The sequence below is a fragment of the Erythrolamprus reginae genome, chromosome 6 (genome assembly GCF_031021105.1).
Source record: "Erythrolamprus reginae isolate rEryReg1 chromosome 6, rEryReg1.hap1, whole genome shotgun sequence".
Lineage (NCBI taxonomy): Eukaryota > Metazoa > Chordata > Lepidosauria > Squamata > Dipsadidae > Erythrolamprus > Erythrolamprus reginae.
Genome location: NC_091955.1, coordinates 68,803,199 through 68,816,271, shown reverse-complemented (window position 1 = coordinate 68,816,271; position 13,073 = coordinate 68,803,199). Strand labels below are relative to the sequence as shown.

Below are 13,073 nucleotides of genomic sequence, written 5' to 3'. Positions count from 1 at the left end.
TACTTGGCATGTAATTACAGGTCTTTTTAAAAACCTAATCTTCTATACAGAATATTTTGAAAACATTCAGTGCGGTCACTGTCTCCTTTCGTATTCATTCTCATTTTTTTTCTTGCTTCCAGAAAATAAATCAAGAGATTGCTGAAATACTTCTGGAGATTGATCATTTCCAGCAAGCACAATCATGGTGAGGTGCCAGCCACATACATACATACATACATACATACATACATACATACATACATACATACTGTTCTGTCTGGGTCCCTCCAGAAGCCAACACCAACCAAAAAGAGAATCCAGACACACTGGTAAAAAGCAAAGGCAGTTTATATAATTCAAAGCAAACACAGGTAACAGAAACTGTTCTTACAGACAGGAACACGCTGGAACCTCACAGAGGTTTCACGAAGGCCATGAAATAAAACAAGATTCTTGCTGTCAAAAACAACGCTGGAGATAACAAAAACCCACGCCTCCCCCAAGTCTTTCAGACTTCTAGGCCACAAGCCAAGATCAGAGACGCCGAGAAGCGAAGCAGGGTCACAGAACTTCCAGTTGATAACGCTCCACAAGGCTGCAAGGGCAGGCCTGCCTTTTAAACCCTGCTGAGGAGAACCACACCCAAACCCAGCTGTTGCCAATTCAGTGATGCAAATACCTTTCTAATTGGTCCCGTCTCTGAGCTGCACGTCGCTGTCTCATGTCAATTATAGCCTGTGCTTCTTCATCCAATGAGTCCAGGCTACTAGCTGGGGAGAAACCCCCCCGGGCTCTCAGGCTGCTCTCCCTCCTCCTCTTCCTGACTTTCCTCTCCCCCGTCTGCCTGGTCCTCCCCCTCCTGTTCACTGTCCTCCTCCTCTGGGCATGGATCCAGCAGAGACGCAGCCGGTCCCTGAGGAGCCTCAGGCTGAATCACAACACATACATACATACATACATACCATATTTTTGCTGATAATGAAAGGAAGGAAGAGTGCTATAGATCTATTTCAGGCTTATTTGCCTTCATCAGATAGCCACACCCTTTTTTACAGGGATTTGAACCTGGGGCCTCTGCCTTGTAAGGCAGAGAGTCTTAGCCACTAGGTTACTGGCTCATCTCCTGTATCAGCTTCTGCCAGGGAAGGGTTATGTGTGATTTTTTTTGTCGAATCATCCTGGTACATAGAAAGAGCATCACAGCTTCCTTTTTGCCTCTTGGCCCCAAGGTAGATAAACTTTTTTTAATAGCTGACAACTATAGTCTATAGATGTAACATATTTTTGCTGATAATGAAAAGGAAGGGCGACTACTATAGATCTATTTCAGGCTTATTTGCCTTCATATATATATATCACAAAACTAGGAAATGCTGGAAGTTCCACATAGAAGTTCTCTTTGGATATAAAAGAAGAAGGGGTTTTCCCCCTTGTGCTACTCATAAATACAAAAGATACAGTGAATAATTTATACAAAAAGGATATTTCCTGTTGCAGCTAACAGCCTTAACTATGTTAGTTAAATTGGTGAAGAATTGAATTTAACCATGATCTGGAATGCTGATTGGAGGATCTGAGAGTTGAAGTCCATATATTTTAAAAGTTGCCAAGGTTTGGAAAACACTGAATTAGCCACTTTAAACAAAATATGCCAAGGGAAAAGGAGCAGCAGTCAGACTCAAGAGTACTCAGAGTCATACGGCCTGCTTTGCATCCTAACATCTGATTAATCTGTTAGTCTGAAATGAGAACTGCCATTCTATCATTTAACTCTGCCTACAATTTGAATTTTTTTAAAAAAACAAATCCTAGTTATAGGCTGCCTGTATCAGGTATTCAGGACCTGGGAGAGCTCCATGGGAAGATTAGAAACTGATCCAATAAAAACAGCTGGATTTTATATGCACAAGGAACACAAGCAATCTATGTGAGGGTTTTTCAAGTCACTCTCGCCAAAAACGTTTCTTCTTTAAATTCTAAATTTAAATTGCAATTTTGGTTTGCTTATTTGGTTAGGATAGGCATATCTTTATGAACACTTTTATGCATCAACTCAGCATATAATCATATCAATCATACAGCATTTCCCAGTTTCCTTGAAAACATTACTAAGCCGATATTGCAAAAAATACTTAGCCAAACAAGTGCTTAAAGAAATCTTTTAAACAATATATGTAATAGAAACTTTGATTTGAAACATAAGATTATAGAGAGAATGAGTAGTATATGTCTTTTTTGTTTGTTTGTTTATTGGATTTGTATGCTGCCCCTTTCCGGACACTCGGAGCAGCTAACAGCAATAATAAAACAGCGTATAACAATAATCCAATACTAAAAACAATTAAAACCCATTATAATAAAAAACCAAACATACATACAGACATACCATGCATAAAATTGTAAAGGCCTAGGGGGAAAGGGTATCTCAATTCCACCATGCCTGGCGGCAGAGGTGGGTTTTAAGTAGCTTACAAAAGGCAAGGAGGGTGGGGGCAATTCTAATCTCTGGGGGGAGTTGGTTCCAGAGGGCCGGGGCCGCCACAGAGAAGGCTCTTCCCCTGGGTCCCGCCAAGCGGCATTGTTGAGTTGACGGGACCCGGAGAAGACCCACTCTGTGGGACCTAACTGGTCACTGGGATTCGTGCAGCAGAAGGCGGTCCCTGAGATATTATCTTATTTATAATACAGTAGTTAGTAGTATATAATGGAATATAAATATTTATTTATATATCAGCTTTATTTTTTATAAATAACTCAAGGCAGCAAACATATAGAATAGAATAGAATAGAATAGAATAGAACAGAACAGAACAGAACAGAACAGAACAGAACAGAATAGAATAGAATTTTATTGGCCAAGTGTGATTGGACACACAAGGAATTTGTCTTGGTGCATGTGGTACAACACTTAATATCCAACATAACTTCGTCCTTCGATTTTCCTCCCAAACAACAACCCTGTGAGGTGAGTTGGGCTGAGAGAGAGTAACTGCCCAAGATCTCCCAGCTGATTTTCACGGCTAAGGTGGGACTAGAACTCAAAATCTCTGGCTTTCTACCTTAACCACTAGACCAAACTGGCTTGGGTTTTATTGCTTATAATATTACTTATAATTAATTAACTAATATGGGCACAGAGCTATACCTTACTTCATACCGTTCCTTTTATTTCATAAATTAGCGATGTTTAAGTTGTACCTATATTTTGTCTGATATAAAATAAGTAAGTGATTGAGATTTAATGTACCCACAAGTAAATCTGTTGTATAAACTGAACTTGAACGCATTCAATGGGGAAAGTTTAGGACATATTTCTGGCTTTCCTTTGGTTTTCTCTGTGATCTCATCCTATCTTTATATTGGCAGCAAACTTATTCAAAGGGATAAGAACATGAGCATTGGACGGAAGAAATTTAATATGGATCCTGTTAAGGTAGGAACAAGATTTAATTTAAATCTTGACAATCTCAGCTTTCATGTTTCAATCAGCTAATTTCAGTCAGTCGATCAGTCAGTCAGTCAATAAGTCAGTCAGTCAGTCAATCAGGAAGGAAGGAAGGAAGGAAGGAAGGAAGGAAGGAAGGAAGGAAGGAAGGAAGGAAGGAAGGAATTCATTTTGTGCCTACCATGTCTCAAAGCCAATGTGCATCTTAAGAACTAGCTCAAATAGCAGCTGGATGGTTAAGAGGGAGAGGGTAGTATCTCTCTCTGCCATTTAATGGCATAACTGCCACTGAGTTTGTTTATCTATCTATCTATCTATCTATCTATCTATCTATCTATCTATCTATCATCTATCTATCATCTATCTATCTATCTATCTATCTATCTATCTATCTATCTATCTATCTATCTATCTATCTATCTATCTATCTATCTATCTATCTAATTATTTGACTTATATGCTGCCCAATCCAACAGGACTCAGGAAGGAAGGAAGCCCTAGCTCAGCTCCAAGTACATGTGTGTGCCAGCCAGCTGATTTTTGGCTTGCACAGAGGCTCTGGGAGGGTGTTTTTGTCTTCCAGAGAGCTCTGAGGGGATGGGGAGAGTGCTTTTAGCCTCCACTGGCTCCAGGGAAGCCATTGGAGCATGGGGAGAGTAAAACATGAGCCTACTGGACCCACTAGAAGTTGGGAAACAGGCCATTTCCAGCCTCCAGTGGGCCTCTTAGGAGTGGGGAAAACTGTTTTCGCCCTCCCCAGGCATTGAATTATGAGTGTGGACACTTGTGCATGCACGATAGTGTGCACCCATCCTCTTTCGGCACCCGAGGGAAAAAAGGTTCACTATTACTGCTTTGGGACAACCATGGCCTGGATGACTGAGAATTTCCATGGACATTTATGGGCAATATACTACATGGGGAAAAAAATGGAAGGGATGAGAAAATCTGAATGAAAGTTTTGAAAGCCAAGTAATGAGACCACTATGAAATTATAAGAAATGAAATAAGCCATATGATGGAAGTCCACCTCTGAAAAATCGAGATCCTCTTTCTAATGAATGATTAGAAAGAAACCCAGGTCCTCTTTCTGATGAAAAATCCTACCCATACACAAAATATTCTGCCCTTCCTGACCTCTGCTTCCTTAAAACAAACAAGCGAATGACGAGCACACTGGTATTTTTTCCAATTGTCTTTCTCTTCTTTGGAATTGACAGCTTATATTTGAAAAGGAAAATCAAAAATAGTAAAGAATAGCTATGTTAACCACAGCTAATTTCAACTTGGAGCTCTTGTACCTGCTCATGTTTGGGTTTCACCATATAGAAACATAGAAACATAGAAGTATGACGGCAGAAAAAGACCTCATGGTCCATCTAGTCTGCCCTTATGCTATTTTCTGTATTTTATCTTAGGATGGATATATGTTTATCCCAGGCATGTTTAAATTCAGTTACTGTGGATTTATCTACCATGTCTGCTGAAAGTTTGTTCCAAGCATCTACTACTCTTTCAGTAAAATAATATTTTCTCATGTTACTTTTGATCTTTCCCCCAACTAACTTCAGATTGTGTCCCCTTGTCCTTGTGTTCACTTTCCTATTAAAAACGCTTCCCTCCTGGACCTTATTTAACCCTTTAATATATTTAAATGTTTCGATCATGTCCCCCCTTTTCCTTCTGTCCTCCAGACTATACAGATTGAGTTCATTAAGTCTTTCCTGATACGTTTTATGCTTAAGACCTTCCACCATTCTTGTAGCCCGTCTTTGGACCCGTTCAATTTTGTCAATATCTTTTTGTAGGTGAGGTCTCCAGAACTGAACACAGTATTCCAAATGTGGTCTCACCAGCGCTCTATATAGCGGGATCATAATCTCCCTCTTCCTGCTTGTTGTACCTCTTTGTATTTGTCACAACCAGGTACTTGCCTACCCAAAGTTGGAACTGAAGTTGTCTTTATCCTTATCTTTATTTTGTAGATGTAATTATCTCTGTGCATTCCACTAACTGTAACCCATTGTGAATTGCACTTCGCACAGAACTATTTCTTTCTTTCAGTGTAATTACTTCCTTTTACTAACAACACTACAGTCAAGAGTGACCATTCAATCATTAAATGGTAGTTAGAATCTTAGTAGAAAAGCAGCTGCCTACATTACTACAATGGGGTAAAGATGTGCTGAATATGAACAAGGCCTTTTAGAAAAATACTCAGACAATTTGATAGGATAATTGATATCCATTGTGACTTAAGCTCCCTTTATTAGTTGCATTATTATTTGTGATCAAAGAAATAAAGAATCTACGAATACAAGACTAGTTCAACTAGAAAGTTCATTCAGCCCTATTTAAAATCCCTCTTCTTCAAATAAGAATGTATGTGTAAAACATTGACACTGAGAACCATTTCTCACTTAATTTCACATTGAGGAGTGCTATTGTAAACACAGCTGCAAGTTGAAGACAGTTGAACACATTGGAAAATAAAATAAGGAACTGGTGGAACAAAATATCTTCACTTAAATGGTTGTGATGTCATCACAGAGAAATCTCTTAGGACAGTGATGGCGAACCTATGGCATGGGTGCCACAGGTGGCACGCAGAGCCATATATGCTGGCACACGAACTGTTGCCTTAGCTCAACTCCAATGTGCATGTGTGTGCCAGCCAGCTGATTTTTGGCTCACACAGAGGCTCTGGGAGGGCATTTTTGGCTTCCAGGGAGCCTCGGGGGGTGGGGGACGGCGTTTTTATCCTCCCTGGACTCCAAGGAAGCCATTGGAGCTTGGGGAGGGAGCCTACTGGGCCCACCACAAGTTGGGAAACAGGCCGCTACTGGCTTCCAGAGGGCCTCCAGCGGGTGGGGGAAGCTGTTTTCTTCCTCACGAGCATTGAATTATCAATGTGGGCACTCAAGCATGTGCAATACCATACACTCACACTCTTTCGGCACTCGAGGGAAAAAAGATTGGCCATCACTGTCTTAGGAAATCTCAATTCTGATTTCCTGATTTCCAAACACAATTACAGGGCCTAAAGTAGAGCTCCAGAATCCATCTATACCTTCCTTACTAGGAACATATGGCCCAACCCAGTGGTGAAATCCATTTTTTTCAACTACCGATTCTGTGGGCATGGCTTAGTGGGTGTGGTGTGGCTTGATGGGCATATCAGGGGAAGGATACTGCAAAAATCTCTATTCCCATCCCACTCCCAGGGAAGGATATTATAAAATCTCCATTCCCACCTCACTTCAGGGAAGGATACTGCAAAATCCCCATTTCCTCCCCATTCCTGAAGGAAGGATATTGCAAAATCTCCATTCCAACCCCTCTCTGGGGACAGCCAGAGGTGGCATTTGGCAGTTATACTACTCAAACTACTCCAACCTTCCGCTACCAGTTTTCCAGAATCAGTCAGAACCTGCTGGATTTCACCCCTGTGGCAGAATTTTGAGGAAAAAAAACCTGTTGGAAATCTTAAAATACATAGATAAAAAAATATTACCTATTATCTCTTTCTTTAGGCAACTGAATATTTCTGAGACTTGAGATAATGTATAATTCATGGCTTAAAACAAATTCAAGAACATAGAATAACAGATTTGGAAGGGACTGGTTGGTTATGACCTTTAAAGACCTTCATGGCATCGGACCAGAATATCTGCGGGACCGCCTTCTGCTGCACGAATCCCAGCGACCAGTTAGGTCTCACAGAGTTGGCCTTCTCCGGGTCCCGTCAACTAAACAATGTCGTTTGGCGGGACCCAGGGGAAGAGCCTTCCTTGTGGCGGCCCCGACCCTTTGGAACCAACTCCCCCCAGATATCAGAGTTGCCCCCACACTCCTTGCCTTTCGTAAGCTCCTTAAAACCCACCTCTGTCGTCAGGCATGGGGGAATTGAAATTTTCCCTTCCCCTTAGGCTTATAAAATTTATGCATGGTATGTCAGTACGTATGATTGGTTTCTTAAATTGGGTTTTTTAAAAAAATTAACTTAAATATTAGATTTGTTTACATTGTATTATTATTGTTTTTAGCCGCCCCGAGTCTATGGAGAGGGACGGCATACAAATCTGATTAATAAATAAATAATAAATAAAATATTTTAGTCCATCCTCCTGTTTGATTACGAGACCTTCTATTGGTCCAGGCAAATTGTTGTCCAATCTTTTCTTGAAAACTTCCATTGATGGAACATCCACTACTTTTAGAACCCTAACCATTCTTCTCTGTGATAGCCCTTCAGTACTGGAAGACAACTATCACGACATTCCTAATTTCTCTTTGATAGGCACTTATCATCTTCATTGCTCTTCTTTGCATTCTTTCTAGAGCCTCAATATCTGTTTTGTATCTGGTGATCAGAACAGGAACTGGTACTATTTAACTAGTACTAGTTAAGCTAAGTGGCTCATATAAAACACTAGCCATCACTGATTGTTCATAGTCCCTTATTTCATACGTTCTTGTTCATTTCTTGGGGAAAAAAATTTCATTCATAGTTTAACTCATAGGGATCCTCTGTTTTACCCAACAGGGTATTCAATATCTGGTTGAGCACAAGGTACTCTCCTTGAATGCAGAAGAAGTTGCTAAATTTCTTTACCAAGGGGAAGGACTCAATAAAACAGCCATAGGAGATTACCTGGGACAAAGGTAAGTGCACCGTCAGTGAATAAACATATCTATGTTTCACTTCTGACCTTCATGCCACAAGGCAAAATATGCTTGCAGGGTGGGGACAAAATCCATGTCTCTCATCTTGGTATTGTTCTCTTGGTAGGGATCCACTGAATCTCCAGGTTCTGCAGGCTTTTGTAGAATGTCACCAGTTTGCCAATCTCAATCTTGTGCAAGCACTACGGTAAGTTCCAAACCATGAAAAGTAACTTAAAGATTGAGGTTAGGTGCTAAACTACATCAAGGAGAGAAGCAGTCTAGAACTAAGGATAAATTTTCCAACACTGAGAACAATTAATCAGTGGGATAGTTTGCTTTCAGAAGTTATTGGTGCTCCATCACTGGAGGCTTTTCAGAAGAGTCTGGACAACCACTTATCTGGAAGCTTGTATCATAACTAGTGATGGGCGAACCCAACGGTGTTCGAGTTCGGCAAGTTTGGACGAACTTTACACAAAATTCGGCTGAACCCAAACCGAACCCGAACCTGAATGGGGAATCCTCCCACCAAGAGATTCTGGGGGCGGAGCTTTGACGTCACTGGCAGGTTGCTAAGGACTGCAAGGTGATCACTTCCTGGATTCCATGGAATCCAGGAAGTGATCACCTTGGCGTCCTTAGCAACCTGCCGGTGACATCAAAGCTCCGAACGCTGAACACGACCCTGAACTTTGCCCAAAGTTTGAAAAAAATTCGGGTTTGTGTTCGGCATACCAAGCACTGCAAAATTCAGTATGGACCTGAATTGTGCGGGTTTGGTTCGCCCATCACTAATCATAACTTGAACCAGCTTGAATCAAGCCGACCTTTAAACAGACCCTCTTATCCAAGCAGGAGACCCTATATCTGCCTCTACCCAGGATTGAACTTACAACCTCCTGCTTGCGAGGCAAGAGCTCTACCTCTAGGCCACAGCAAACCTATCTTATTATCTTATATCTTATCTTATAACTTGAACCAGCTTGTATCATAACTTGAACCAGAAGCTATCCAAATGGCTCAAGTTTACAAAACAAGTAACTAAGCCACAAAAACTAACCCAATTTTGAGTATAGTGTGAAAATGTAGCTTCAAGAATCTGGACTCATCTGAACTGGTTATGCATCCTAGATGAACATAGCTGCTTTATATGAAGAAAATCGTAGGTCACATGTGTGAAGGCGCAATTATAACCCGAGCTTCAGTTTGTTGCAAAAAGATTGTCCTCCTCATCTCAAATTAAGTCAAAAGATCTGTGCAGTTAATAAATCATCAGATAAAAAACATTACCTGAAATAGAATTGTTAATTTAATTATTAATTCTAATTTTAAGACCACCTAACTCAGTGATTCTGGGCAGCGTATATTGTTGGCTTGTCTCGGTTAGCTAGGCTATGAAACCTTCGACAATACCAAGCAGAGAATTTTAACAGAGCGTGGATGTGTGATAAAGCCAAGACACAGACTTAGTTAAATAAGTATTATTTACATATAAACAAAACATAAACAATCCAGAATAAGCACGTAGCAAATACAGAATAATATGCACTGAGCAATTACAAGATTAGCACAAAGCAAAACACAATATAGATAACGAGCACGAAGCTAAAATACAATATAGATCAAGCACGAAGCTAATAAAGCATAAAGCTAATACAAGCACAACTCCCCCGTCTCAGGCAAAAGTAAAGTAAAGGAAATGACCGAGCAAAATAATGAGCTTTTATAAATTCAATGAGGAAGTGACGAAACAGCCTTGAATATTAACTCTTCAAGTACAAGTTAACCCTTTAAGTGCACATTAACTCTTTAAGTACAAGTTTGGTACAGTTTACAATATGCAGTTTACAATGGCAATCCCTAACAATCATGTACCCTGTGCTAACAGGAAATAATGCATATAAAAGAGAAAATCAAAACTGGGTTAATTAAAAAGGGGCCCAACAACTGACCTCTACCAAGGTCTGACAGACTAACCATGCTTTCAGTAACGTCTGGGACATCTTAAGGGTAGAAGCTATACACAACTCTATTTTCTACGACAGGAAAAGGTTTACCATTTTCTGACCTAAGTTTCTGAAGACATGGTTTCCTTTTACAGGCAGTTTCTGTGGAGCTTCCGTTTGCCTGGAGAAGCCCAGAAGATTGACCGCATGATGGAAGCTTTTGCCAATTGGTATTGTCAGTGTAACCCAGGCATTTTCCAGTCAACAGGTGAATGGATGAATGGAGATATTTACTTAGGATCCTAAAACACTAGTCCTAACAGCATGGATAGAGACGCCTGTCAGATTTCAATCTGTGCATCAAATCAATGTGTGTGTAACATTTCTGTATTATCTACTAACTTTCAAGCCCAAGATCTAGCTGCTTCAATTAACGTATATGTTCTGCACTGCCTTTCATTTCATTGAGTGGCTCAGTGGCTGAAAAGATGCTGGGAAAATGTCTATATTCCAATGGTTCGAGTCCTACCACTGTAGAATAGACTGAGCTCTCATCACTTGCCTCAGCTTCGGCAACCTACCGTAGCACTTCAAAATCATGTAAATGTGAGTAGATGAATAGATACCACTTCTGTGGGAAGGTAGGAGCCGGGGTGGCACAGCAGGTAGAGTGCTGTACTGCAGGCCACTGAAGCTGACTGTAGATCTGTAGATCAGCAGTTCATCACCAGCTCAAGGTTGACTCAGCCTTCCATCCTTCCGAAGTGGGTAAAATGAGGACCCAGATTGTGGAGGCAATATGCTGGCTCTGTTTTAAAAAGTGCTATTGCTAACGTGTTGTAAGCTTCCCTGAGTCTAAGGAGAAGGGCGGCATAAAAATCGAATAAATAAATAAATAAACTTTGTGACTGTCTTTGTAGTATAGTAGTCCAAATATTTTTATTGCACTGACCCAGAAATAAAATCTTAATGTGTGTACAAAATGAGGCTGTCACAAAAACATGTAGCCATTGTTTTGGAGAAAATGGGTTGAGCTGAAGTAAGTCCCTGGCTCTAAAGGGCCTCATTAGGTATCATCCTGATAATTAAACTGATATCTGTCTGTCTGTCTGTCTGTCTCTCTGTCTCTCTGTCTGTCTCCCTTTCTCTATCAAAACCCACTAATGTTAGCTATTAACTCTATATTTTCCTTTGTCAGATGCCTGCTATATCCTTTCATTCTCAGTCATCATGCTGAATACCAGCCTCCACAATCCAAATGTCAAAGATAAGCCCCCATTTGAGCGGTTCATGTCCATGAACAGAGGCATCAATAATGGAGCAGATCTTCAAGAAGTGCTTCTAAAGGTAAGGTTAAAAAATAAACTAAAATTTACTGATACGAACTCACCTTTTCTAACAGATTTCTGGTGGTTTTGATGGTTGCGTGAACTTCAGAAATGCAGTTATCTCCAGCATATTCATGGAGTGATAGGAGAACTTGCTTAATTGTATCTATAAATAGCATTGTTTGCTAAGAAAAAACAAATTACTGTCAGTGTATTAGGCATACAGTGTCATAGGTCTAAAGCAGATGCACTAATTTATTGTCAAGTACCCCAAAGAACTAGATTGATTGTTTTGTATTCACCATTTGTAGACCAGGTTGGCATATTTTAATTACATTAAATCCTAACAAACAAAGGGAGTATGTGAGATGAGACACAAAAGAAAATCCTCACATCTTCCAAGTAAAGTAGATGATCTTAGGGTTTTTTTTTCAAACTTGGTTAGATTTGGATGGAACCTTAAGAAAGTACAAGGCGATAAGCTAGATAAGGAAACCCTGCTGTTCTGTTCGGGTCGTATGCGACCCGAAGCCAAGTTTGAGTCCCTGTAAAAAATTTTCCCTGCATATCTGAAACTTGAAATTTCATGACTTTTCATCATTTCAGGGGTTCTCTCTATGAGAATTTTTTTGGGGGGGTGGGGGGCTTAGTTTTTGCTGAGCAAAAAAAGTTCCTAATGTTATGTTCGGGTCACATACGACCCGGACCGAAAACACTTCATTTGAAGTGCTTATGTTTGGTCAATTTGAAAACTTTTTTCACTTGGAAAGTAGTCTGAACATTTCTGCACACAATGATATGAAAATTGAAATGAAAAAATTAATCCTTATTGGTTTATTTTGCACATAAATGTGCCGCCCCCCCCGTTTTTGTGATTTTTTTTCAATTTATGGATAGTTTTGCTTGCAAAATCCATTCTATTTTACTGGAGTTGGTGTGGGATTGGTAGCTTGAACATTTCTGAATATAAGAAAAATATAAAGGAACTGAAAAAAATGATTCTTACTGGTTTTTTAACATCAGAAATAAGGCCTCCCCCCCCCCCTCGGCTGCTTGCAATCATTTTCACTTTTTATTTTTTTATGCTCCAAATCCGAAATATTCTTTAAAATCTTAGGCATTCATTTACTCAATTTAACAATGCTGGTCATCAAAAAATATTTTTGGGGTGGTGGCTAATTGTTTTCTGGGCAAAAAAAAATCATAACTTCAAATCTGTTTCTGTTCGTATATGACAGGACCAAAAATATTTTTTTTAGGTACTTGAATTTAATCTTTTTGAAAACTTTTTCAACTGGAAAACTAGTTTGAACATTTATGAACATAATGATATGAAAATTGAACTGGAAAAATTGAGACTTATATTTTTATTTTGATCAAAAAGCCCCTCCCCCCATCCTTTCTGAATTTCGTGTCAATTTATTTTTTTTAAGGCTACAAATCCCTAAGGAATTTTCCCCCAAAAGGTTTGATATACTAAATTGAACATTTCTGAACATGAGAAAAATATAAATGAACTGAAAAAAATGGTTCTTATTGGTTTATTTTTGCCACAAAAGGGCCACACCCCCCGGCCTTGCTGTGTGCCATTATTGTCACTGTTTATACATATTTGTCTATAAATATTTGGAATATCCTTTTGAAAATCAACCACATTGTAGCCAGATAACTAATTTTATGAAAGAAATCCATTTTACTAAAAAA

The 13,073-nt window shown here is 39.6% G+C and overlaps 1 protein-coding gene across 2 annotated transcripts in view; it reads left to right on the top strand.

The window, feature by feature from the left end:
- Positions 1–13,073, top strand: part of CYTH4 (cytohesin 4) — a 53,794-nt gene that overhangs the window by 20,197 nt on the left and 20,524 nt on the right. Inside the window, exons 3-8 of one of the 2 annotated variants that reach the window (XM_070754818.1) lie at positions 123–187; positions 3,349–3,415; positions 7,974–8,092; positions 8,220–8,300; positions 10,197–10,309; positions 11,240–11,388. In XM_070754818.1, coding sequence (XP_070610919.1) covers positions 123–187; positions 3,349–3,415; positions 7,974–8,092; positions 8,220–8,300; positions 10,197–10,309; positions 11,240–11,388 — 594 coding nt within the window. Of the gene's footprint in view, positions 1–122; positions 188–3,348; positions 3,416–7,973; positions 8,093–8,219; positions 8,301–10,196; positions 10,310–11,239; positions 11,389–13,073 lie in introns of those variants that run through there. The other variant, XM_070754819.1, reaches the window with a different exon arrangement.